The sequence below is a fragment of the Eubalaena glacialis genome, chromosome 19, assembly GCF_028564815.1.
Source record: "Eubalaena glacialis isolate mEubGla1 chromosome 19, mEubGla1.1.hap2.+ XY, whole genome shotgun sequence".
Classification (NCBI taxonomy): Eukaryota; Metazoa; Chordata; class Mammalia; order Artiodactyla; family Balaenidae; genus Eubalaena; species Eubalaena glacialis.
In genome coordinates, this window is record NC_083734.1 from 16,314,380 (window position 1) to 16,338,415 (window position 24,036).

The 24,036-nt window shown below is 60.9% G+C and overlaps 2 protein-coding genes across 5 annotated transcripts; one reads left to right on the forward strand and one right to left on the reverse strand.

Annotated features, from left to right (window-relative positions):
- Positions 1-2,797: 2,797 nt before the first annotated feature.
- On the forward strand, positions 2,798-17,282 carry GIT1 (GIT ArfGAP 1). 4 transcript variants are annotated; one of them, XM_061177043.1, is made up of 21 exons: positions 2,798-3,035; positions 8,559-8,692; positions 9,153-9,265; positions 9,387-9,492; positions 10,032-10,249; positions 10,335-10,429; positions 10,764-10,806; positions 12,703-12,729; positions 12,920-12,968; positions 13,433-13,505; positions 14,085-14,182; positions 14,582-14,693; positions 14,822-14,955; positions 15,064-15,216; positions 15,328-15,558; positions 15,650-15,703; positions 15,893-15,979; positions 16,124-16,197; positions 16,299-16,481; positions 16,615-16,678; positions 16,850-17,282. In XM_061177043.1, the coding sequence occupies exons 1-21, from the start codon at positions 2,984-2,986 to the stop codon at positions 17,060-17,062; spliced, it is 2,313 nt and encodes a 770-aa protein (XP_061033026.1). In that variant the 5' UTR covers positions 2,798-2,983; the 3' UTR covers positions 17,063-17,282. The 4 variants fall into 4 exon arrangements, with proteins under 4 accessions (XP_061033026.1, XP_061033028.1, XP_061033029.1 ...); XM_061177046.1 differs by having other exon boundaries at positions 2,962-3,010; XM_061177044.1 differs by lacking the exon at positions 2,798-3,035 and adding an exon at positions 5,044-5,174.
- Positions 17,283-18,767: 1,485 nt separating this feature from the next.
- On the reverse strand, positions 18,768-22,673 carry TP53I13 (tumor protein p53 inducible protein 13). Its single transcript, XM_061175576.1, has 7 exons — positions 22,449-22,673; positions 22,188-22,256; positions 21,910-21,951; positions 20,138-20,266; positions 19,801-20,001; positions 19,135-19,690; positions 18,768-19,048 (listed from the first exon to the last, which is right to left on the reverse strand). The coding sequence occupies exons 1-7, from the start codon at positions 22,518-22,520 to the stop codon at positions 18,936-18,938; spliced, it is 1,182 nt and encodes a 393-aa protein (XP_061031559.1). The 5' UTR covers positions 22,521-22,673; the 3' UTR covers positions 18,768-18,935.
- Positions 22,674-24,036: the final 1,363 nt, after the last annotated feature.

Sequence of the window (24,036 nt, forward strand, 5' to 3'; positions counted from 1 at the left end):
GATAGGGACTGGGGTGTCTGAGAGAACCTGAGTCTGAATTCCTCCTTACTATCTGCCTGACCTTAAGCAGATTGCTTAAATTTTCTGGTTTCTCGGACCACTCACCTCTAAAATGTGACACTAAATACTACCTCCTCGGGTGAGCTGAGGATAGTGACTGCCCTGGAAATGGCGCATCCCTTCCCCAACCAGGCGGACTGGGACAGGTGGCGGGACCAGGCACAGTGCCTTCTTGAGCCCACCTTATAACAAGACAGGAATAAGGGATTCCATACCAGCCCTACTTAGAACAATCCAGGAAGCATTTTTGTGGGAGGTGCTAGCAAAAGCTTGCAAACTCTCCGAGCCTCTCTCAGGTTTCTTTGTGTGGTCTTCTGTCCTTCCTCCTCCACACCCTGCAGTGCCAGGCCCCGGCGGGAAAGGATGAGGGAGGAGTGGACCGCCTCGCCCCTTTCTCCAGGCTGGGAGGAGCCAGCTGGCGTCTCCCGCAGCCGGAGACCGCTGCCCACCTCCACCACGAGGGGTCAGCAGAGTGTCATGGCTGCTGCCAGAGTTGGGGAGGGGGCTGGAGCGGGGAAGGGACGGCTAGGAGTGGCCGGGAGAATGCCTGTACATTGCCTCATTAAATTGTTTTTAGAGTGTTTTTGTGATTCCTCTTTAACTGTCCTGCTTCCTGAGGTGGCGAAGTCTCCAAAGGGAAATTCTGAAACCCTTTCATCCCTAGCCCCAGGCCCAGGAGCTCGTCTGTGGCGGGGCTGGGGGCTTCGGGAACAAAGTTTGGAGAGTGGATCCGTGCTTCGGCCACTCCCAGGTAGTCCCAGGGCCAACCAGGAGATGGGGCTAGCGGGGTGGGGGGAACGGGGTGACTTATCCTTCCTCCCCTGAAAAGGCTTGGCGCTTAAGGAGGCGGGGAGCTCAGCCTGGATTGGCGGGGGTGGGGGTGGGGGTGGGCCTATCCTCTGGGCAGCCGGAGTTTCTCTTTTTGCCAAGCGGCCCTGGACTCTAAACCCAGGTCGCTTTTCCTCCGGCCTGCGCGCTCCAGCTGCCACGTGCTCGAGACGCGCCCACACAGCAGAGAAACAAAGACAGCCAAGCAATGGGGCTGCCAGCAGCCGCCTCGACTTCTAATAAATGAAATTCCATAGCTGGGGGTCGATCGGGGGTGAACGGGCGGCCACAGCTCGTGGGCTGTGCTCCCGGTAAGAGCGGCCAGGCCGCTCCTCCCATCGCCAGGGATGGGGCCACGAAGCTCACGGACGGGCTCCTCGGTGGAGTGCAGCACAGGGCGGCAGGTGGTGTCTTCCCTCCCCCCGCCCCCCCCCCCCCCCGCGAGGTATCTTTGCTCGCAGAAACCCTGCCAGATGAGCTGCTGGCTATGGGGGGAGGGGATGCCTGCAAGAAGATTTTTTTTTAAGGTGTGATTATAAATATACCTCGTGGATCGCAATCTCAAACAAACTTGTCAATCTGGGCTGCAGCGAAAGGCGATGGAGGCAGCTTTGCATGTATTTCGGGTGGTGTGACTCATGAACATTACTTATCACCCCCAGGGAAGCAGCCTGCCACCCACAAGTCACTGCTGCTCTGGAACCGCTGGGATAAAATCAACCAACTCCCGCACCCCTGCCCAAGGACTCCCCTCCTGCTCCCTTGTTACACAGCAGGACTACATGCCGCTGGGAAACCCTCCCCTAATCTGGGGAACCGTCCCTTAATCGTGTCACCACTGACCTGGCCCTTCGGCCTGGGCCTGGGCACCCCTGCCCTCTCCCCACAGAGTTCTGGCCTTTTGCTGCTGCAGGGATGGGGGTTGGGTGCACGTGGGGCACACGTGTATAGGGGAGCATGCTCAGTCCAGGGGTGCACCCACGTGCGGCCTGCGCCTTCTCTCCCTGTCCACCACCCCCCCCCCACCACCTCCAGTGAGTCTCAGTGTGAAGTCCAGGAAGAAAGGCCACCACAAAAAAGGTCCCTGTATGTTATATGCACACGCCCTGGACACACACACCCCTGGTGGCTTAGAAACACCGTTGACATATACAAGACCGATGCGAAGTGGATATTACTGCACACAGGCACAGTGGTCACTCCTCAGGAGGTCTTCAAAAAAAATTGCCCAGATTCTTTCCTCTCTGGATGAAAGCATGGAGGAGGAATAGATGTCTTTTTAGCCCGGTGGCAGGGGATACACTGCATGAGCTCTGGCACCTGGGCGCCCATATTGCTGGCGGTGTGCGCAGTCAGCAAGAGTGTGACCACACATACACCTGGACACACAGAGGCGGACTCATGGGGGACCAGGATGCACAACTCACCCCAAACAGAGACAGGTACCCTGAACCACAGCGGGTACCCTGAACCACAGCCCCTTGATGAGGAAGGGGAGCCCGGGCCTCCAGCTCCTTACTCTCTTCTCTGATCCCCAGGGTTCACTGTCCCCGGAAATGAAGGGGATGGGGCTGTGAGGCAAACTCACACCGTCTGGGGACAGGGGTACACCGGAGCCGAGGCCTGGGCCGTAGGAGGCACTGCCGGCTCTGGCCTGGCGGCGGCCGTGGCCCCTTTAAACGCCCCCGCCCCTTCCCGCCCGCGCTCTCGGCTTCCTTTCTCCGGGAGGCACGGCAGGCAGGGCCTGGCGGCGGGGCGGGTGTGCAATCTGCCCCTCCCCCGGTGGGCCGGGTCTGCGCCGCTTCCTGCAGGAGCGGCCGGGAGCCGCGCAGGGGGCGGAGAGAGCGAGCGGCGAGCGGCGAGCGGCGGTGGGGCGGCGCGGGGCGGTGCGGGGCGGAGGGCGCCCGAGGGCGAGCGGGCGGGCGGGCACGGCGGGTTCCGGGCCAGCCCCGGGGGCGGACGGTTGGCCGGGCTCGCGGAGCCTAGCCGAGGCCTTGCCGGAGCTGGGCCGGGCTGCAGGGGCCGTCGCCGCCCGGGCCCGCCGCCCGCGCCCCCCACGCTGGCCCAGAGGGCTGCGGCCGCGTCGCCGCTGAGGATGTCCCGGAAGGGGCCGCGAGCGGAGGTGTGTGCGGACTGCAGCGCCCCGGGTAAGCGGGTCCGGGCCGGGGGCGGGACCGCTCACCGAGGCGCCGCCGGGCGGGCGCCGGGGCCTGGCGGGAGCGCCTTGCGGGGCCGGAGGGCGGGGCGGGGCCGGGCCGGGGGCTGCGGCCTCCGGCCTCCGGTCTCGGCCCCCGCCCGGGCCACTGCGGAGCCGCGTCCTTGGCGGGAGGGACGCCTAGGGGGCCGCTGTTTCCTCGCGTCCGTGGACCGGCGAGGAAGGACATTCCCAGCGCCGCCTCCCACCCCTCAGTATGAGGGAGGAGGGCAGCTGGCTGCCCCCGCTTCCATCTCAGTATCCAAACGGAAGCGCCAGCCTGGGGTGGCAGGAGGGCTGTGGCAGAGGCCGGCCGGGTTTAGGAGGTGGGGGCGAGTGTGGTTTTGTGTCATCTCAGTGCCACCCCCGCGTCTTGCACCTGCTGCTCGCATGGTCTGCGCGCCCGCTGGGGTGGCGGAGGGCAAGGGGCAGGGAGCTGGGCAGATGGGCCAGGGGGGCCTGGATACTGTTTCCTCGGGATCAGATGAGGGGGTGGCTACTCCTAGGACTCCCTGCCCCGGGTTCCCAAGGCTCCTCGCAGGGCCTGGTGTTCAGGGCCACCGCGAGCCTGGGCATCTTCCCTTGAGGCGTCCCCAGGCCTGGTGACTGGGAGCAACGAGACAGCTTTTACTGGGTTCCAGTAAGGCCTACTTGGAAGGTGGGCTTGGCGTTACCCCAGCCTGGGCACAGACCCCTCCCCATCCCCTAGCCCAGTCTGGCCAGAAATGGGTAGGGAGCAGTGCCGAGGGGTGCCTAGATTCCTGGGATCCACCTGGCTTCCTGGCCTGCCTCCTGGCTGTATTTACCATGGTGTTTCCCTTCTCCTTCCCAGCAGAGTCAGGTCCAGGCTGATGTGAACCCCCCCTGACCTACTGAGGAAGTGAGGATCAGTGACCCAGAGAGGCTGCTCCCTTCTGATGCGGGAGGACACTGCCAGTGATGGGGCTCAGCAGCTGGCCTGGGGAAAGGAAAGCCCTGGCCCTTGACCGTCTTCTTTTTAGAAAAGGCGCCATCTCCCTGGGAGACCTCTGGGCAGGCTCGGGGGAGGGTGGGGTTGTCTGTGAACCTCTGGGCACAAAATAAGTGTGAGAGTGTGGGGTGCTGTTTTGTGGGCCCGTAACTTCCAGCCACCCTTTGGACAGGACCAGGACCCCAACAGGGAACTGTGGGTGCCTGGCAGAGGCACGGTGGTCTGGGTGGTTTTGACCCTGAGGCCTCCTCTCAGGGCATGTCATGGTCTAGAGGGCCTTGAAGAAACTATGGGGGGGGGCGAGGGGAGGAGAGAAGGGGTGTCCCTACCCCTGATTAGTTAGAAACTCTCTCCTTACCCCAGCTGCAGGCAGGTCTGGGGATGGAAGGGCTAGGAGGAGAGCTTGCCTTCTGTATGTCTGTCCGAGGCTGTTCTGCACCTCTGCTGGGCAGACATAGCAGTGGGGGGAGGGCAAGTAGGACTGGGAGGGGGTTGCTTAGCAGACACTTTATCAGGGAAGCCTGGATTTTGGTGTTGTCTTTGTTTCCAGCTTACTCTGTGACTCATGGCAAGACTTTCCTCACTCTGGGTCTCAGTTTCCTCAACTCTGAGGCAAAGAAGTTGGAGTAGAAATGGTTTTTGAGGACTGTTCTATCTCCAAGTTTGTGGTCCTGATCCTGGGCCAGGGGGACGCTGGGCAGCATTAGCAAGGCAGTTGTCCTTTCTCTGCTGCATTTGACTGTTTGGCTGGAAGCCTCTGGATGTCCAGTAGGCATGGGCAGGAGTGGTGTGTATCTGTTGTGTTGGGGTGCCCAGCTCCTACCCCCAATCCTCATCCCACAGAGCCATTTGTGCCCCCCTGGAATCTCCTTTTCCCCTGATCCAGAATACAGATCAGGAAGAGGCAGGTGGTGAGGTCAGGATGGTGAGGTGTGCGGGGTGCTGATGAAGTCTTGCTCATCCCCCCACCCCAGCACCTAGCATGGTGTCTGGCACATCGCAGGCATTCTTCAAGTGTCTGGATGCTTCTCAGGACCCCAGCTGACTCTTTGGGGCTACCCCACACCCCGACCCTATGATGCATGGAGTGGCATTTTCAGTCTGGGACCTGTAGCAGCCCAGGTAAGAGGCTTGAGGGAAACCAGCAGTTTGGAGCCCAGGCCCAGAGCCACCTCCTTGGTGTGTGCTTCCTACCCAAAGTCGTAGGCTTCTCACTGTGATAGGAGCCCTGCAGTCCCAGCCCTAGGAGTGGGGTCGTGGCCTTTTTGTGGTTGGTTAATTTACAGGGTCATGGAGGTGAAAGGTAAGATGCAGCCTGACCCCAAAGGGCCTTGTCCTCCCTCTGCTCGCAGGCCTGGGCACACGGGACAAGTGTGAGTATGCTGTGAGACGGCTGGGCATAGCATGGCTGCTCTGGCAGCTGGTGCCACCTCATTAGGCACCGTCTGTGTCCCTGCCTGCCTTGGGAATCCAGGAGAGGGCCAGGGGTCGGGGAACCCTGGAGAATGTGTTTCCTGCCCCTCCACTCACCCTGCCACACAGTCCTGGCTTCTCTCTCAAGGGCCTGCTCCTCACGCCACAGGCCTTCAGGCAGCCTTCCCGCTTTGGCAGCCCGAGGCACAGGCGTGAAGACCTCAAGATGCCCATCCTACAGGCACCTTGAGTGAGCAAGGCTGGCCACCAGCTAGGGACATTTGGGAACCTGCAGGCTCATTTGTCTTCATAATATAGATTGTGGGGCAGGGTGAGTGATGGGCTTCTTCTTTTACTGAGGTATAACTTATGTACAGCAAAGTGCCTCTTTTTTATTGTTCAGCCTGATAAGTTTTTACTTGTGTATATACTTGTGTAACCATAACTCCGATCAAGAGGTAGAGCATTCCTATCACTCTATAGGGCTTTCTTGTGTCAACGCCCCCCAAAGGCAACCGCCATTCTGACCTCTATCCCCATGGATTACTCTTGCCTGCTTTCAAGATGGTCGGCTTCTTCCTCTTGTCTAGTGAGGATCTGGTCCCTAGATCAGAAGGGGCTGGCTCCGGGCCCTAGAGGTCACCAGTGGCCTTGGTTAGTGACATGTATTCACCTTGATAGAGGTCTCCATGGGGTTGGTGCTGGTTAACATTATCCCAGGACCCCTCCTGCCACTTGCTCACACATACCAGACGCCCCCGCCCCACGACTGAGGCAGAAGCCCAGGGGGAAGGTTGGCAGGATACTGAGGAGGAGACCACATCCCCTAACCCTTATGCCCCCTATCCCTTCTGCCCTGAGTTTGGTCCTGGAAGCCTTTTTGGGGGCAAGGGTCCCTTAACCTTAAATTACAATAGCCATTTGACTTTCAGAAACCCTTCCTGGCCCTTTGGCTTAGGAACTGGCCTAGGTGGGCCTTGGGGGCTCCTGTTTGGGTAGGCCCAGGCCCCTTGGGCATGGGGAGTAGGTAGTAAGGTGACCCATCTGTGTCATCCAGAACTGAGCTGGCACCAGTGTGCCCCAGACCAGGACAGTGTCCCCTGCCCACCCTTCCTATTTCAGGTCACCATGGAAGAGAGGGAGAACCCCTCCCCCAGGCTGGGAGAGTGCCGAGCAGAGCCTTGGACCCCTTTTCCCAGATCCTGGTCACTGCCTCATTCAGGGGCTCACCGTGTCTGGTCTGGCCCTGGATATCTGGCCAGCCTTCCCAGGTCTGGCTTCTCCAGTAGGGCCATGGGCTTGGGGTGGAGGCCTTAGAGCTGCCCATTTATGATCCTGGCCTGGGCGGCTCCCTACTGACAGGAAACCCCACCATTTCAACAAGAGGAATTTAGGCTGCGTCATTTCCAGCTTCCTGCCTGGGCTGGCGGAGGTGGCTGGCAGGCAGACCCCTGACCCAGTGGTGTTTGGGAGTGGGGGGGAAGGAGCTTTCCATGCCTGGGGGGGGGGCCTCACCGTTTGGGTAAAGCCAACACTAAAGTTTGCTCTAGGGCTCCCCCTCTTGGCACAGATGGCAGGTCCCTTCCTCATGGGCCCCTCAGCCTCCGAGGAAGGTGTATGGCGGGTACCTCCTGCATCCCTCTGCCCTGTTTTGGGGGGATCCCTAAAGAAGTCCAGACCCAAAGAACTGAGCCCTCCGCCTTTCACTTCCTGTTTCCATGCCATGGAGGGAACACTCACCACGGCAGAGCTCAGGCTGTATCCTGACTCGGTTTCCTCACAATTCTCTGGCGAACACTGGCAGAAGTCCTTGCAGGGAAGGGTCTGAGAATTGCCTTCTGGTTGGAGAGGCTCTCATTACCCCAAGCCTTTCCCCTCCCCTAGTGGGGGCCACTCTGGACAACGTGAGCACTAGGGGCGAGGCAGGGAGCCAGTCCCCACCCCCTCACCCCCCGCCAGGACAGGGCTTCCTGAGACAGGCCGGGGGCCTGGGCAGAGCCCAGTGTCCTGCGAGAGAGGCTCCCTGCCCCCACTCTCCAGTGGCACACAATGGCTGCTTTCTCCCCCGTGACCTTTCCGCAGCCTGAGCTGTATGCAGCTGTCTCCTCCCCCTCTCCCAAGGGGCCTGGGATGGGTGGTATCTCCCCTGCCCTGGAGAAGGACCCCAGGAGTTCCCATCCTGCTCTGGTCCCCCTTCTTGCTTCTAAAGTTCACTTCTCCCCAAGGAGTGGAGAGTGGCTCCCATGGCCCTCGCCCACTTGGGGCTGCAACAGCAGCTGGTGTGGACATGGCATGGTCTCCGGCGTCTAAATGCCTGGGTTCACATCCCATCAATCCCACTCATTAGCTGTGTGGCTTTGAGTAAGCATCCTAACCTCTCTGAGACACTGCTTCCTCATTGGTAAAGCAGGGGTAGCATTTCCCACCTTGCCTGACAGTCATTAGAGGTACCATACTTATGGCACCCAACTGGTACACAGTGGGTACTCAGTCAGTGTTAGTTCCTTTGCTCCCTCCATCCCCCTTAAGAGGGGCTCCAGCTCACCCCACCACTGGTGGTGTCAGGAGACTCGGTCATGAAAAGGGCTCTTACCTGCCAGGATGAGGACAGAGGCGGGAGCCCCCAGAGGGGTGTGATGGGTCAGGCAGGTGAGCCAGTGGTTCTAAAAGAAGCCTGACTGTAGGAGAAATGTGGCACTGACCCAGACACAGGAGTGCCTAGAGATGTGTGGCATGCAGTCCTTGGGGACTCCTGCCTCCCTGGGGCAGGGCTAGGGTCGCAGCCTTGTTCCCTGGGGAAAGGCTGTGGAACTGGTCGCAGTGGCTGCAGGACAGGAAGCTGGGCCCACTGAGTAGGTCCTGGGGACCACACCTCCCCAGAGGGGCAAAGACATGTAGGAAAGGGCTTGGCTCTGATGGGAGTCCCTCCCACCTCCAGAGCTCAGCGTCCTCATCGCTGGTCCAGCTCCCAGAGCCTTGGGGGACTGAGTGAGCAAATGTACGTGGAGTTCTAAGCGTAGTGCGGGCCCAGTGCCGTGTTCAGGAGGCCTCGCCGGTGTCTGGCTGTGGCTGACCCTTCCCCCACCCCGGCAGACCCCGGCTGGGCCTCCATCAGCAGGGGTGTGCTGGTGTGTGACGAGTGCTGCAGCGTGCACCGGAGCCTGGGACGCCACATCTCCATCGTCAAGCACCTTCGCCACAGCGCCTGGCCCCCCACTCTGCTGCAGGTACGGGCTGTGCCGGGCAGTTCTTCCCCGCGGCGTGTGCTGAGCGCCAGCACATTTCCCCCTGCACCCACATACACAGCTGTCTGGATCCCGCAGCTTCTGGGGGCAGCACCCACCCAGGGCGGAACCCAATCCTGACCCTCTCCACCTGGGCGCCGGCCCACGCGGAGAGGAAGCTTCCAGGACCGGAGTCACACAGACCTGGGCTCTCACCCCAGCTCTGCCACCTAGTAGCTCGGCCACATAGTGTTGAGCTTAACATCTCAGAGCCTTGGTGTGCCCACCATGTCACCCAAAGTGCTCAGCAGGACCCGCATCCTTGGCTGGGATGGCCTGACTGGCTAGGGGTGCAGCGGTGCCGGGCACACAGTAGGCCTGTTAGTACCGTGTCCAGCCTGGTGCTCGGAGGTGTTCCCCAGCGCGCAGTGGGCATTCTCACTCTGGCACCTCTTCCTTACAGATGGTGCACACACTCGCCAGCAACGGGGCTAACTCCATCTGGGAGCATTCCCTGCTGGACCCCGCGCAGGTGCAGAGCGGCCGGCGCAAAGCCAACCCCCAAGACAAAGTCCAGTGAGTCGGGCTCGAGGGCTGGTGGCTGAGGTTGTGCGCTCAGGGGCAGGAGCCTGGGAGGTGGCTGGGCGACTGGCCTCCCCCGCTCTGCTCCCCATTTCCTCCTGTGTGCTCCATGTAGCCCCATCAAGTCAGAGTTCATCAGAGCCAAGTACCAGATGCTGGCTTTTGTGCACAAGCTGCCCTGCCGGGACGACGACGGAGTCACCGCCAAGGACCTCAGCAAGGTTTGTGGGGCCCCACAGCGGAGGGCTGGGCCTCTCCTCTCCTCACCCACAGTGCCATCACCACTGAGCCCTAGGCCCCCAAGGCAGCCAGGTCAGGCAAGCATGGTGGGCACGGTGGAGGGACGAGATTGCGTGGTCAGGCCACGTGTGAATAAGGCCCCTCCGCTCCCAAGTGGACATACGAGGCTAAAATTCTTCAGCTGCCACCTGAAAGGCAGAAAACTCTGGGCAGTTTCTGAGCCTCCCAGAGCCTCGGTTTCCTCATCTGTAAAATGGGAAAGAAATAGCATCTACCACAGAGTTAACAGCTGTTATAAGCAGAGCGCGCTGCACGTGGTAGGTGGTGACTGACTGCAGCTGTGATTAATGGGCATGAACTCCTAGTGGGAAGCCCTCTGCCCCCCGCCCCCCGACAACCTAACTTCAGCTGGGCCCCTTGGAGCTCGTAGGAGTCCCAGGCAGGCCTGGACTAGGTGCCGCTGGAGGTGGGAGGGGGCCCCCCCCACACACCCGTTTGTGGCACACTCTGCTCCTCACAGCAACTCCACTCGAGCGTGCGGACGGGAAACCTGGAGACGTGTCTGCGCCTGCTGTCCCTGGGTGCCCAGGCCAACTTCTTCCACCCAGAGAAGGGCACCACACCGCTGCATGTGGCTGCCAAGGCAGGGCAGACGCTGCAGGCCGAGCTTCTTGTAGTGTACGGGGCTGACCCTGGCTCCCCTGATGTTAACGGCCGCACACCCATTGACTATGCCAGGTGAGGGTCCGCTGAAGGGTGAGGCTCGGGTGGGTGTGGGGAGCGGGCTGCGGCTGTAGGGCTGAGCCATGCCCCCTCCCCACAGGCAGGCGGGGCACCATGAGCTGGCGGAAAGGCTAGTCGAGTGCCAGTATGAGCTCACTGACCGGTTGGCCTTCTATCTCTGTGGACGCAAGCCGGGTGAGCAGAGTGTGGGGCGGGCTTGGCTGGGCCAGGCAGGTGGGACCCAGACACACCCCAGCAGCAGGTGCCATGGTGACAAAGCCGGCTGAGGAACAACGTTGCTAGGCAACTGGCTCCTGTGAAATTGCTGCAGGCTCTGGGCTGCAGCGTGTTGGGGTAGGGAGTAGGGGTGGGCGTAACTTCCAGCCAGTTCCCAGGGCTCTTGGGGGTGGCCTGCCCTCCTCCCTTCCCGTCATTTCTGGGTGCCAAGCCCTGCTCATGGCAGTGAGGTGGGCTCCCAACTGCTAAGGCCACCCAGCACCAGTGACTTGGCATTTTTATTTTTATTCAGATCACAGGAATGGGCATTACATCATCCCACAGATGGCAGACAGGTAAGTGCCCACCTGTCGCCCCTTCCCAGAGGTGGCTGGATGCCCTGTTGGTGCCTGACCCCCAGAGCCGCCCCCACCCCCGAACTCTTCAGCTTTAGGGGCCTGGGACCCCCCACCCCCACTCCCCTTCGGGGGCTGAAGGCACAAGCATATCGCAGTCCAGTCCTCACTCCCTAATGCTGGGCCCCAAGGCAGGTAAGAAATGTTGACTCAGCACACAGCCAGCACAGCCTAACCCCCATGGCTGTCAAGCACATGGGGTTTGAGTACAAGAAACGGCCCCCCTAGGAGCAGCGGATCACTGAGTTCTGTTCCCAGTGGCACTGACCCCAACTGTAAAATCTTTAGACAAATTTTTGCTCTTCAGTGAAAAGGTGGTGGGCCCCGGGAGTTTGACTAACTTTGGGATTCTGCCAGGCCTCTGTGGTGTGCTCAGAAATTGGGCAGGGGCTGCGGGCCCAAGGCCAGTAGAGGTGTTTCTGCCTCTTATCCAAGAGGCCCCAGGAGCCCAGGCTGGGTTGGGGACGCTCACCCAGCTCACAAGATGGATGCTAGCGCCATCTGGTGGCTGCCCGCGATGGCCAAGCTGTGCCTGCTGGCCTGGATCTGGAGAGGAGGCTCCCTCCCTCTCTAGAAGCCAGTGTGGCCAGATGGGGATGGTCAGACCTGGGCACCTCGGATCCCTGAACGCCCAGATCTTCTCTCTTCTGAGACCCCAAGACTCCCCACTACTTTTCTGGTCTGATTTTGCCTGGTGTGTCTGCCTGCTTGCGTGTGTATTGTAAACGTGTTCTCAATGAAATGTTAACCGACCACCTTCCCAGTGCCAGCTGTTCTTGGCACTGGACCCAGAGGTAACTCAGGCGTGATCCCTACCCTTAAGGAGGTCACAGCCAAGAGGGGAGGCACCCTAGTCAGTTGTAGTCCATTGTGGGGAGTGCAGCAAGAGAGGCAAAGGCATAGACGTCAGAAATGCTGTGCCAGGAACTGCAGGCAGACTGTGTAGCTGAAGCATGTGAGAGGCAGGGAATCCCAGGAGCAAGACTGGAAGAGAGACGGGGCAAGAGAGTGGCCGGTCCTGAGCCCTGACAAGAGCTGAGACCACCCCAAAAGCAGAGAGGTTCCAACACAGATGTGTGGAGTCTGCTCTGCCACTTACTGGCTGTGTGGCTTCAGGCAGGCTCCTTAACCTCTCTGAGCCTTAGTTACTGCTCCTGGAAATAAGGGTGACTGTACCTATCTTTCTGGGCTTCTGAGAGGATTAGATAAGAGTGCATGCAAAGCATTTAGCGTTTTTATTTCATTTATTTTTTTGGCCGCACCGCGTGGCTTGCGGGATCTTAGTTCCCCAACCTGGGCCCCCGGCAGTGAAAGCACCGAGTCCTAACCACTGGACCGCCAGGGAATTCCCTAGCATATTTTTAAGTGAGCTTTTTGTTGAAGTGTGCCATACATAACCTGTTACTATTGAAAAGTTCCTAAGGCCAGGGGTAGCGCAGCCAGATGTGTCAAAAATACTCTGGCTTCTGGGTGAATAAAGGGTTGCAGGGGCAAGACTGGAAGCGGGAAGATGGATGAAGAAATGTTGCAAAAGACCAGGCAGGAGGATGGAATGGCAGAACCTGGGGAAAGCCTGGCTAAGGCTTGAGGGTGAGGGAGGTTGCAGGTGACTCCCAGGAGCTGCCGCTGGTGCGGGGCAAGTGGGTCACTGAGAGGAGAAGCGAGCCGGCCGAGGAGCGGGCTGGGGGGAAGATGAGTTGGGTTTGGTACACTCTGGGTCTGGCATGTGCACGGAGATGGGTCTGAGCTTGACGTGGGAAGGCGTTTGCTGCCCTGCTCCTGGGTAATTGCTGCCTCTGTCCTGTTCTTCCCTCTGCTGCCTTCCTCTGGACTTAGATCGCGGCAAAAGTGCATGTCTCAGAGGTATATGGTGCCTGCTCGGGAACAGGCTCTGGAGGTTGGGTGGGGCAGGGAGGCACTTGGTGTGCAGCACCTGGGGTGTCGTCTCCCTGGGATCCCTGCATGTTTGGGAGGTCACTGGCAGGGGCCTGGCCACCGCTCATGTCTGGCCTCTCCCCTCTTCCCCATTCCCCTCTCCCTCCTTCGTCCACAGCCTAGACCTGTCCGAGTTGGCCAAAGCTGCCAAGAAGAAGCTGCAGGCGGTGAGTCTACTCAGACAGGCCCCTAAGGCTTGGAGCTGCCCTCCATCTCTGACCCGCCCCCGTCCCTGCGATGGCTCCCCCTTTCTCTGACCTGGTGCCCTTTTCCAAGTCTTGGACCTGCCCCTCACTCTAGTCTCCTCAGTCACCTGTCCTCCACCTCCACACCCCTCGCCTTTGACCCTGGCTCTGCCCTCCTAAGGCTCCCAGGGCGCGTGGCGCATATCTAGCTACCTGGGCACTAACCAGTCTGCTCTGGTCTCCCTCTCCCTCTGCCTCTCCCACCTCGGAGCTTGGCAGACAGACCCCTACCCCAGTTGCCAGTTCTGAGACTGGGGGGAGGGCTGGGCGGCACAGGGGACACACAAGTCGTTTTCGAGATCTTATAAGATCCCGGTGAGCTGGCTTGGTTGGCACTGGGGGGCCAGTTGATCTGACAAAGCCTGGGTCCCCGTCTCCGCCTCCAGCTCAGCAACCGGCTTTTTGAGGAACTCGCCATGGACGTGTATGACGAGGTGGATCGAAGAGAAAATGACGCTGGTGAGCCGGGAGGGGATCGAAGCCTTGGGCGGAGGGGACAGAGCACCTGCCTGCTGGGGAGGGGCTGGGACCTGGTGTGGCTCTGGGGTCCTTTTACTGGGACTAGGAAGAGGTACCGGGGGCTGGTCTGCTCAGCAGGCCTGCACGTAAGCCCTGGCCAGCTGTGAGCCCAGCCAGGCAGGCAGAGCACGCTGAGCTGGAGGCCGCCAGCCTGCTCCTCCCCCCAGCCCCCTGGACTGGGGCTCCTCTGCTCTGGCTGCCTCCCACTTTGGCTCTCTCCCCAGCCCCACTCCGCCCCCTACATCCCTTCTTCCTGGCCACAGCCAGATTCCAGCCCAAACTCCCGGTTGGGGCTGGCGGGAGGGAGTCGCCTCGTTCTGTTTGTCAGTCCCCAACCAGCCTCGCCCGGCCTCGCTCTGACCCAGCCTTACTTCCCCTGTCCGAAGACCACCCCTTTCTTGAACACCAACACTCGGTGGGCATGGGCAGGAGCTCGGAAGGCTGTGCTCCTTGCTTTCCCACCTCCACCCCGTGGGCCTGGTCCCCGCGGACCATCCGCTCCCTGCCCCTCCCCCCCAGTGTGGCTGGCGACCCAAAACCACAGCACCCTGGTGACAGAGCGCAGTGCCGTACCCTTCCTGCCCGTTAACCCTGAATACTCAGCCACGCGGAATCAGGTGAGTGGGCTGGACGGGGGGTGGGGGGCCTGGGGCGATGAGCTCCCCTCCTGGGGTCACCAGCTCCGTGGGTCCTGCCCTTCCTGGCAGGCTGCTGTCCGGGCCAAGCCTTCCCCACTCCTGGCCCCACTGGCTCTGGGATCTGGGGAGGGGAGGAGGCTGCTTTTTGGACCACTTAGTGAGCAGCCCCTGGGGGGGTTCCAACCTCTTCCTGAGAGCTCCCCTAGGCACCCCAAATCTGTGTCATTCCCCACCCCCTGCCCTGGCCTGGCCAGCTGGGCTGGCACGTTTTAGCTGTGGTTAAGTCAACTGTCGGGACGGCCTGGCTGCTTTGTCCCCATCCCCGTGTGTCAGCCGTAAGGGCCTCCTCACGCCGGCCCGGCCCTTTCTGCCTCCCAGGGGCGACAGAAGTTGGCCCGCTTTAATGCCCGAGAGTTTGCCACCTTGATCATCGACATTCTCAGTGAGGCCAAGCGGAGACAGCAGGGCAAGAGCCTGAGCAGCCCCACAGGTGGGAAGGGTGTGGATGGGGGCGCAGTGGTGGGCACTGTTCCAGGATATTCTCTCTCATGGCTCCCTTCTGGGGGTGGCATGATAGATGGGCCGTGTGAGCCCTGAGTGACAGGCCTGTGCCCTCAGACAACCTCGAGCTGTCTGTGCGGAGCCAGAGTGACCTGGACGACCAGCACGACTACGACAGCGTGGCCTCGGACGAGGACACAGACCAGGAACCCCTGCGCAGCGCCGGTGCCACCCGGAACAACCGTGCTCGGGTCTGAGCGCTGCCCCTCCCCACGCCTCCACCAAGGCCCTGCTCCATCCTCTCGTAGCTCGGGGCCTCGGGGACAAGGGGGCTGACTGTCTCATGTCTCCTTCTGCAGAGCATGGACTCCTCAGACCTGTCGGATGGGGCCGTGACACTGCAGGAGTACCTGGAGCTCAAGAAGGCCCTGGCCGCCTCCGAGGCAAAAGTGCAGCAGCTCATGAAAGTCAACAGCAGCTTGAGTGACGAGCTCCGGAGGCTGCAGCGGGAGGTGAGGATGGGGGCCTGCCAGGGCCCCAGTGCAGGGAGGAGTTACCCCCTCCTGGAGGTGGTGGTGCTGCCTGGACCCTCTGGAGTGTCTTGACGCCACTCTCACTCTCAGATCCACAAGCTGCAGGCCGAGAACTTGCAGATCCGGCAGCCGCCGGGGCCAGTGCCCACAGCCCCACTCCCCAGCGAACGAGCGGAGCACGCGCCCATGGGGCCTGGCGGGAGCACCCACCGCAGGGACCGCCAGGCCTTCTCCATGTATGAACCGGGCTCTGCCCTGAAGCCCTTTGGAGGCCAACCTGGGGATGAACTCACCACCCGGCTCCAGCCTTTCCACAGCACCGTGAGCTGCCTACGGGCCTCGGGGTGGGGGGGTGGAGACAGGGTTGGGACCACTGCAGGGCCCTCCATGACACCCACTGTGCCACCCCCAGGAGCTGGAGGATGACGCCATCTATTCAGTGCACGTCCCTGCTGGCCTTTACCGGGTAAGCAGGGCCTGGGGGAGGTGGGTCCGTTCCCACAAATAGGTTGTGAGCCCCAGCGGGTGCCAGGCTCTATGCTGGACGCTGGGCACAGGGATGACTAGACATACACGGTCCCAGCCTCACTGCAGGGGAGCCGCAGGGTGGGTGGTGAGGAGGAGGAGACTGACTCCAGCCCCGCCTGGGTTTCAGGTTCGGAAGGGGGTGTCGGCCTCAGCTGTGCCCTTCACTCCCTCCTCCCCACTGCTGTCGTGCTCCCAGGAAGGAAGCCGCCACACGGTAATGTGCATCCCCAGGGCCCGAGGGATGGGCTGAATGAGATGTGTGCTTGGGAGGCGATGGGCGGGCGGGGGGGGGGGGGGGGGAGGCGCGGTGTCTGTGAACGTGCACCTTACCTGCCACCCCTTCCCTGTACCCCTCCAGAGCAAGCTTTCCCGCCATGGCAGCGGCGCAGACAGTGACTATGAGAACACGCAAAGTGGGGACCCGCTGCTGGGGTGAGGCCCCTGGGGGAGGGGGGTGAGTGGCCCCTGAGTGTCTGTCAGGGTGTAGGCACGCGGCCTCACGGTTGGAATGCCTCCCTCTCTCCTAACCCCAGCCTGGAAGGGAAGAGGTTTCTAGAGCTGGGCAAGGAAGAGGACTTCCACCCGGAGTTGGAAAGCCTGGATGGAGACCTCGACCCTGGGCTTCCCAGCACAGAGGATGTCATCCTGAAGACGGAGCAGGTCACCAAGAACATTCAGGAATTATTGCGGGCTGCCCAGGAATTCAAGCATGACAGGTATGGAGGTGGGCAGAGGCTCGTATGGGCTTCTGGGGTGTTGCAGATGGCAAGAGAGGGACCAGTGTTCCACTGTCCCTGGGAACCTTCCCTGAGAGCCCTCCTCCTAATTTACCCTCCCTTCTCCCCATAGCTTTGTGCCCTGCTCAGAAAAGATCCATTTGGCTGTGACTGAGATGGCCTCTCTCTTCCCAAAGGTACAGGGGCCAGAGAGGGGAGCAGGACTGGGCGGCGCCTCAGGGCGGGGCAGGTGTAGAGAATCTGACGACTGCCTGAGTGGAGACATGGACACACTGGGCCATATCATAGCTCGTGGTTTGAAATCCAAGGCCCAACTAACTACCTCCGCCCTCCCTCCCTCCCTCCAGAGGCCAGCCCTGGAGCCAGTGCGCAGCTCCTTGCGGTTGCTCAACGCCAGCGCCTACCGGCTGCAGAGCGAGTGCCGGAAGACAGTGCCCCCGGAGCCTGGCGCCCCTGTGGACTTCCAGCTGCTGACTCAGCAGGTGATCCAGTGCGCCTATGACATCGCCAAGGCTGCCAAGCAGCTGGTCACCATCACCACCCGAGAGAAGAAGCAGTGACCACTCTCCCTGCACCCTCACCCGCACCCTGGGACCTCACTGGCTATGGGAGCTGGGCCACTCCAGACACTAATCCCTACCCCAACAGAGCCGCTGGCACAAGTGCCCTTAGTGCTGCCACTCTCACCTGGCAGCCAGGTGCCCTGGTGCCTGTCCCCCTTGAGCCCCCAAGGATGGGGAGATGAGGTGGCAGGAGCTTCTGTCCCCTACATTCCATGCACCTCTCCCTGTACATAGCATCCCCTCCCCCTCTAGTGTGCCGGGGCCCGCAAGGCGTCACTCCCAGCCCCTTGCCCTCTGGGGCACCCTCAGCAAAGGGTCGGGTGGGGACACTCCAAATGGGGTGGTTCCCTTACATGCACCCCACCCCCATGAGCCAGTCCAGCCCTATTGGGGGCTGAGCGGGGGCATCCCCCTTTGTACATAATACCTGTGGATGTCCCCACCCTGTAGCCACCAGCCCCCTGCTGCTCTCCTTCAATGCCAAACGGCCCCAGCCTAGGGCACAGGCCCCAACCTGTGTTCCTGGGGTCCCCAGCAGCAAACACTGGAAAAGTCTTTTTTCTCTCTCTCTCCTCTCTCCCACCCCTTAATTTTAACGTTGTGGTAACTGAGTGTCCCTGCGTGCCTGCGTGTGAGTGTGCGGGGCGGCAGTGCCGTTCCGGAGGCCTGGCCCATCAGGAGTTTTGTGAGGGGTGAGGGGACCAGAGCAGTGGGACCCGTGTTGGGCGTTGGCCCCTCTCCCCCATCCTGGGGCCAGGGACTGCCGGGGTAACCAGCTGGGGTCCTGCCCTCTGCCTCCCCTCATTGTTCCCCCCACTCATACCCTTTCTCTATGAACGTAAAAGGAAAACCACTTGGCTCCATCTCTCTTCCCCTCCCTTGTGGAGGGGGATTGTGCTGGCTGGGGCAGAGAACTGAGCACCTGAGCCTGGGGCTGGCTCCCCGGGGTCCCTGACTCAGCTGAGAGCCCCCTCCCTGTAACCTCTGAGAGGCCAGTGCCTGCGGTATCTGGGTCCCTGGAGCCTGGGCTGCAGCCTGGGAAGGCTGAGAGGCAGATGGCAGCGCCCACCAGCTCCTCTCCCCGTCCCACCTCTGTCCCAGGGGCCAGGCTCTACCTGTGTGGTGGTGGTGGGCTGACTGTCAAGATGTGTGTCATGTACATTTGTATCAAAAATAAATAAGTGACCATGTGCCCTTTCTGATGCTTAGGGAACTGTGGGAGGGATTGGGGAGGTGGCAGACCTGAAACGGAGAAAGACCAACCTGGCAAAAGTAGGAAGCAAGTGAAGACCACGACTCTTCCAGCCCCTGTACTTGAGGGAAGGGAAGCCCCTGTCATCTCTTAGAGGAGTCCTGGAAATAACAATGTTTCAGTAAATACCACCACCATCCCCACCACCTGCTCACCCCTGGTGGTGGGAGGGATCTATCACGCTACTAAACCCCAGTGTCTGAGGCCAGGTGGGCAAGAGGAGACAGGCCAGCGAGTGCCCAACTCGATACTGTAAACCCCCTACCTCAGACGCGACCTAAATGGCTTAGGACAGTGCCGTGGGTGGGAGTCTGTGTGGCAGATGCACAAGCTCAACTCCAGGCTCTACTAAAATAATTTAATAAGAAAAACGGAGTTTTTGCAACGGAGGCTGAGACAGCTCCTTTTTCTCTCCTCCCTCTCCCCCTCCCCCTCCCCCTCCCTCCCCATCCCTCCCAGCAAACCACACACTAAGGACCAGCCCTTTTGCAGCGCTTAGGCAGGACTGCGCCATCTGGCCACCAGGGGGCGGCCCTGCGCGCGGTCCACGTGGCAGAGGTCGCAGCCTCCCGGCGGGAGGAGGAACCGGACCTGCCACAGTGGCAGGGCTGGGGCAGGTCACTCGGAGCTGTCCCCATCCGGGCCGCTGTCCGGCGTGGGCGGGAGGAGGGGTCTCCGGCGGGAGCGCTTGACCCGGCGAGGGGGCATCAGCAGCCTCCGCTTCAGCACCGCTATGGGCAGGGTGGGGAGCAGTCAAGGGCAGGGAAGCCATGCGGAGGGGAGCGGGGCGGGGCAGGTGAGGAGGGGAACTTCTCACCAGCCACTGTGTCCTGGCTGTCCACTGTGGGCTCCCAGTAGATGCTCTCCCCACGCCTGAAGTTTCGGTGCAGCCGCGTGCAGAGCGTGGCCAGGGTGAGCAGCACCAACAGAAAGGTCAGGGCCATGGCAGCCCAGGCGGCCTCCTCCGTGCGCGGGGTGGGGCCCCGGGCTGCCCGCGGAGGCGCTGCTGCCCGCGCGGCCGGGGAAGCCTGACTTGGACAGGCACAGACCCCTGGGCTGCTTTGCCCTTTGGGCACCTGAGCCTCTAGCCTGGAACTGACATTGCTTCCAGGCCCCCCAAGCAGCAGTGGGCCGGTGGGCACAGATGGGGCATTATCCCTTGCACCCTGGGGTCCCAACATAGGCTGCTTGGCCTCCATGCTCCGTGGGGAAACAGAGTGGAACCTCAGGGCTGAGGGGGTGGGCTGGAGACCAAGGGCAGCCCGCAGCCCACGCCTCCTGGCACCACTAGGAAAGAGCTGCCTAGGCCCTCTAGATGCCACCTCTAGGCCTGGGGGCCTCCAGCTCCGCAGCGTAAAGGCCAAAGCCGGGGCCTAAGAGGAGAAGAGACAGCAGTCACCCTTTCCCTGCCCAGATTACCCAATGACACCACCACCCTGGGCCACCAACCCAATGACCATCAAGCCTGGCCAGCACCCCTCACCTGCACGCACCCTCTCCGGCACAGCCTCCCTCTGCCTGGTGCTGGCACCAAGGGATAGGGCCCAGAAAAACTGTCAGAGCGAAACCATGCTTTCTCCTTCTTTTGCTTCCGCCGCCTCCTCCTCTTCAGCCAGTGGGCAGCCCAGGCTGGCTCTACCCATGCCATCTCCAGTGCCACCCCCCATGCTGCCAGTACCAGGGGCTATGAAAGGAGATAACTGTTAGAGCTAAGACAAAGATGGGGAGCAAACAAGAGGAGGCCCTGAATTCCCCTTGCCCTGCACGTGGGGCTGCAGCCTCTGCCAGTGCCAGACAACCACCTTTCGGCAACCACTTACCCGATCCTGGGTGAGGCTGGAGTCAGGGACCAGTAAGGGCTGGGCCACGCAAATGTGGGCCAGGAAGGCAAGCTGGAGCTTCAGCCAGGGGTGGGCACAGGGATGGTAGAGGAAGCTGACATCCTCAGCCTGGAGGAAAGGCATGGAGACATCAAGCCAAGTCCCTCCCTAAGAATCCCAAGTTCTCCCATCCTGGGGAGCCAACTTAAAGGGACTCCCAGGATGGCCAGATGACCCTTCCACCTTCAGGGCTCAGGAAAGGACAAAGGGCCCTGGATACTGGCTGCACCCCCTCTTGCCTCTGAGCATTACTTTCATCCCTCCTCTCCCTGCACTGCCACCCCTCAAAGCTCACAACTTCTGTGACAGCATGCGTGGTTAACCCTGCCAGACCCAGACCACACTCTTTAGCTATATTTCTCTAGACCTGCCACGGTGGCTCTACAGGTTCCCAGTCTAGACTGTAAGCACTCCCCAAATAGAGACCAGCTCTTCTATGTATTGACCCATCTATATATTCAATCTCATCTCCCCAACGCATCCAAATACAGGGCACAAAGGCAGCAGGTGCACAATCTCAGGATGGAAACACTTCATCAATTATTAATTATTCTTTGATTGAGCTGACCTGACGCTCAGCACTTGTGCCAGATGCTGTAGGAGATGCCAAAAGAGAACTCCTGGACTCCGCTTGCAGGGAATGCAAAGGAAACTCAGGGGAACAGAACTAACGCAAATGAAAGAGCAAAGTAATAAAACTCAAAGTGATCAGTTGTTAAATTACAAGAGATAGATTATAAGCATTACACAAATTTGGAGAAGGTGATGAATAAATAAGGGCTGATATGATCAGGCAAGGTCTCAAGAGAGAGCTGACTCCTATGCTGGGCTTTGAAGATGGATGGGGATGCATGGCAGGAGGGCAGGGAGCTGCCCCCTTCAAGTCAGGATACGCCAGGTGTTGAGGGGAATAAGCAGGTGAAAAAGTACAGCGGTGGGAATAAGCCTCGAACTCATATGTGTGGTGAGCAGACCAACAAGACGAGAGGGACCAAAGATGTGGGGAGGTTGGACGAGGTTTACTTAACGAGGTAGAGCCTGAAAAACTAGACAGGGGAGTATGGCCATGATAAGGTGAGAAATAAGGAGCCACTGGTTTCTGAACAGTGGAATGAAAGGGTTGTTTGGGAAAAGGAATCAGGTAGGTGGCATGAGCTCTTTTAGCCTGGAGCTATTACAAGGATCAAAAAAAAAGATATATCAGAAGGAAAACCAAAGGGACAGAGAAGCTATCCAACCACTGGCAATGAAAATAGGCAGCCACACAAGGTGAACCCACAGTTTGGTTGGTAACCTGAGGTACACATACTCCTTACAGCTTCCTATTTTCCAAAGTGCTGTCCCACACTATTTGTTAACTCCTCATGGGGAGGGACGTTACTAATAACCTCTCTTACAGAAAAATGAGGCCCAGAGAAGTCAGGAGACTTCCAAAGTCACACAGCAGAGCTGGAGCACAGGTTGTTTTTTCCTACTACCCTCAGAGTTTCCCTTGCAGCCTCCTGCCCACACAGCCAGCTACTCAACAGGATTCCTGACAAGCACTGCAGAGGACCAAGGCCTGTGGCTCACTGTCCTGGGACTAAGAACATTGCCTCTTACTGGGGGGAGTGATAAAGAATGGAGCTGGTGAGCAGAAAAGGTGGAGAAAGCCTGCGAGGAGCTCGCTGTTTCCAGTGCAGACACTGAGGATGCCTCCTGCTTGTACTTACCTGCCGTGGACTCACCCGTGTGTAGGTTACTCTTGGCGACACCTATACAGGGGGAGAGAAGAGACCTTAGAGCCCCCGGGGGACTCTGGGGGGGTTGGGGGGGTGGAGAGAGGACAGCAGGCCCGTGACGTTACGTTGGAATGGAGACGTTGGTGACTTGAGGGCAGGAGGAACCGGCAGAGATGCTCAGAGGGTGGCTGTGAAGGGTGCCGCGAGGCCAGGGCGGGACTGGGCTGCCCCTTCACACTCCTCTCTCCCACCGCCCTCCAGGCACCCACCTGTGGGGGCAGAGGCCACAGGCCCTCGGGACAACGGGTTCCCGCCTCCTCAGCCGGCTCAGCCACCACCTGTGGGTTCAAGGCGCAGAAGAGCTGGGGCGTTTGGCCTCGGCGCGGGCTCTGCCCTCTCCCTCCCAGGCCCAGCCCTCCAAGGGGAGAACTCCTAGTCCCCTCTCCGCGCGCCACTCCTTCCAGCACGAACTTTTGGCAAAGCGCTTTGAGATCCCGGGCCGAAGGCTTCTCGGGAGCGGGTCGCCTTACCTCACTGGGACCCAGGAGCCCCGCCAGGGCCGCCAGGAGCAACAGTTGGGGCGGAGGCGGAGGAGGCGCCATCCCGGCCCGCCCCAGCACTGCCCGCAGCCCAACAAGCCAGGGAGCGCGCGCCGCCTGGCCCTGCCCCCGCGCATCCACGACGCCCGCGTGCCCACGTAGACCCCGGGCTCGCGCGCGCCGTCCCGCTCCGACCCCAGACCGCGCGCCGCGACTCCCCAGGCTCGCGCGCCCCTCGCCTCGCCTCGCCTCGCCCCGCCCCGCCCCGCCCCGCCCCGCCCCAGTGCCCGCCCACAGCCCGGGACAGTGCGCGCAAGCGTCCTCAACCCCAAGGCGGAAAAGTTCGGAAGTCGGTCTCCTGCGCGCCGCGCTGCGAGGCAGGCGGGACCACCTCCTTCGCCTGGGCACTCGTCTCAGCGGGTCTCCGCGGCCTGCCGGGCGCAGCTGCAGCTCCTGGGTGGAATCTTGGAGCGGGGAGGAGGGCGGGAATTGGGATTCCACTGTGAACTGGGTGGCCCAGGAGGGGAGACGGGTCCGCTCCTTCGGCAAACCCGCTTCAGACTTATCAGTGTGACCTGCATCTAGAAGAGGGACAGAAGCCTGAAGTCCGAGCTGCAGAAGGAAGAGGGTCCCCACTCTAGAGCTACACCTTCATCCCATCCCACTCTTGCCCTCGCAAATAGCGCCCGAACCCGGAGGAGTCTCCGAGGGTCTCAGGCCTCCACGTTCCCCAGACCCAGAAGTCCCAGGAAGCTGGAGGCGGGCTGGGGGCTGCTTTCTTGCCCACGTCCTCCTCCGCTTTCGTAATTAGCCCAGCGGGGACCAGCAGATGCCCAAGGAGACTTTGGTCACCGTGAGGTGGAGTCACAGGCCTCGCCCCCAGCAGGGAGCGCTGGCCAGACGTCACCTGCAGCGGGTGCCCGCTCTGCCGCCCTCTCCCCGGTGCCCTTCTCCTTGGCCCGGCTCAGGATTTTGAGGAAAGACGGGAAAGTGGGTGGAGGGTGAGAGTTGAAATGCCCAGCCCAAAACTTTGAAATAGAGCAAGACCGTCTCCCACATAGCTGTGACTTGCAAGGGGTATTTCTTACCCTTCCCCCATTCCCCGGTAATTGCCAGTTATTGAGCTGATGAAGGGACTGCCAACTATCCCCTGCCACGGCCGGGTCGCGGGGTGATAGGCATCCCCCTCCAAGGGCACCTGAGTGCGTCTTTTCCTCCAGCTTATTCTCGGAGGTTTGGGGCTGTTTCTTTTGGGAAGTCCTTCCTGGGGAGCGGAGTTGAGGATTTCCTCTACCTGAAGCCAGGTTCCAGGGGAGCCCCACGCTCCCGGGCGGATCGGCACAGCGCACTAATGCAGGCAAGGGAACGAGCATTCCCCGGCACTCCAGCCTCCCGCTGCTAACCCGCGGTCGGGACACGACGCCGGCCCTGGCCCTCGCTGGCCCTGAGCCGGACCCCCGCCCGGCCGGGTTATTGCGCAGTTGCGGGTGCCCGCGGGGCCGAGACAAACACCGAGGTCAGAGAGCACAGCCGAGCCCGGCGACGGAGGTGCGGGTGGTGGCTCCGGCTGCACTGCAGC

Excerpts from the sequence above, each read along its gene's own strand:
- TP53I13 (XM_061175576.1), bottom strand. The coding sequence starts at position 22,520 with ATGGCGCCTCCTCCGCCTCCGCCCCAACTGTTGCTCCTGGCGGCCCTG. Across the intron at positions 20,002-20,137 it reads CCAGCCTCACCCAGGATCGG|CCCCTGGTACTGGCAGCATG; the intron begins GTAAGTGGTTGC and ends CTCCTTTCATAG. Across the intron at positions 19,049-19,134 it reads CAGCCAGGACACAGTGGCTG|CGGTGCTGAAGCGGAGGCTG; the intron begins GTGAGAAGTTCC and ends CCCTGCCCATAG.
- GIT1 (XM_061177043.1), top strand. The coding sequence starts at position 2,984 with ATGTCCCGGAAGGGGCCGCGAGCGGAGGTGTGTGCGGACTGCAGCGCC. Across the intron at positions 9,493-10,031 it reads CCGCCAAGGACCTCAGCAAG|CAACTCCACTCGAGCGTGCG; the intron begins GTTTGTGGGGCC and ends TGCTCCTCACAG. Across the intron at positions 16,482-16,614 it reads CAGGAATTCAAGCATGACAG|CTTTGTGCCCTGCTCAGAAA; the intron begins GTATGGAGGTGG and ends TTCTCCCCATAG.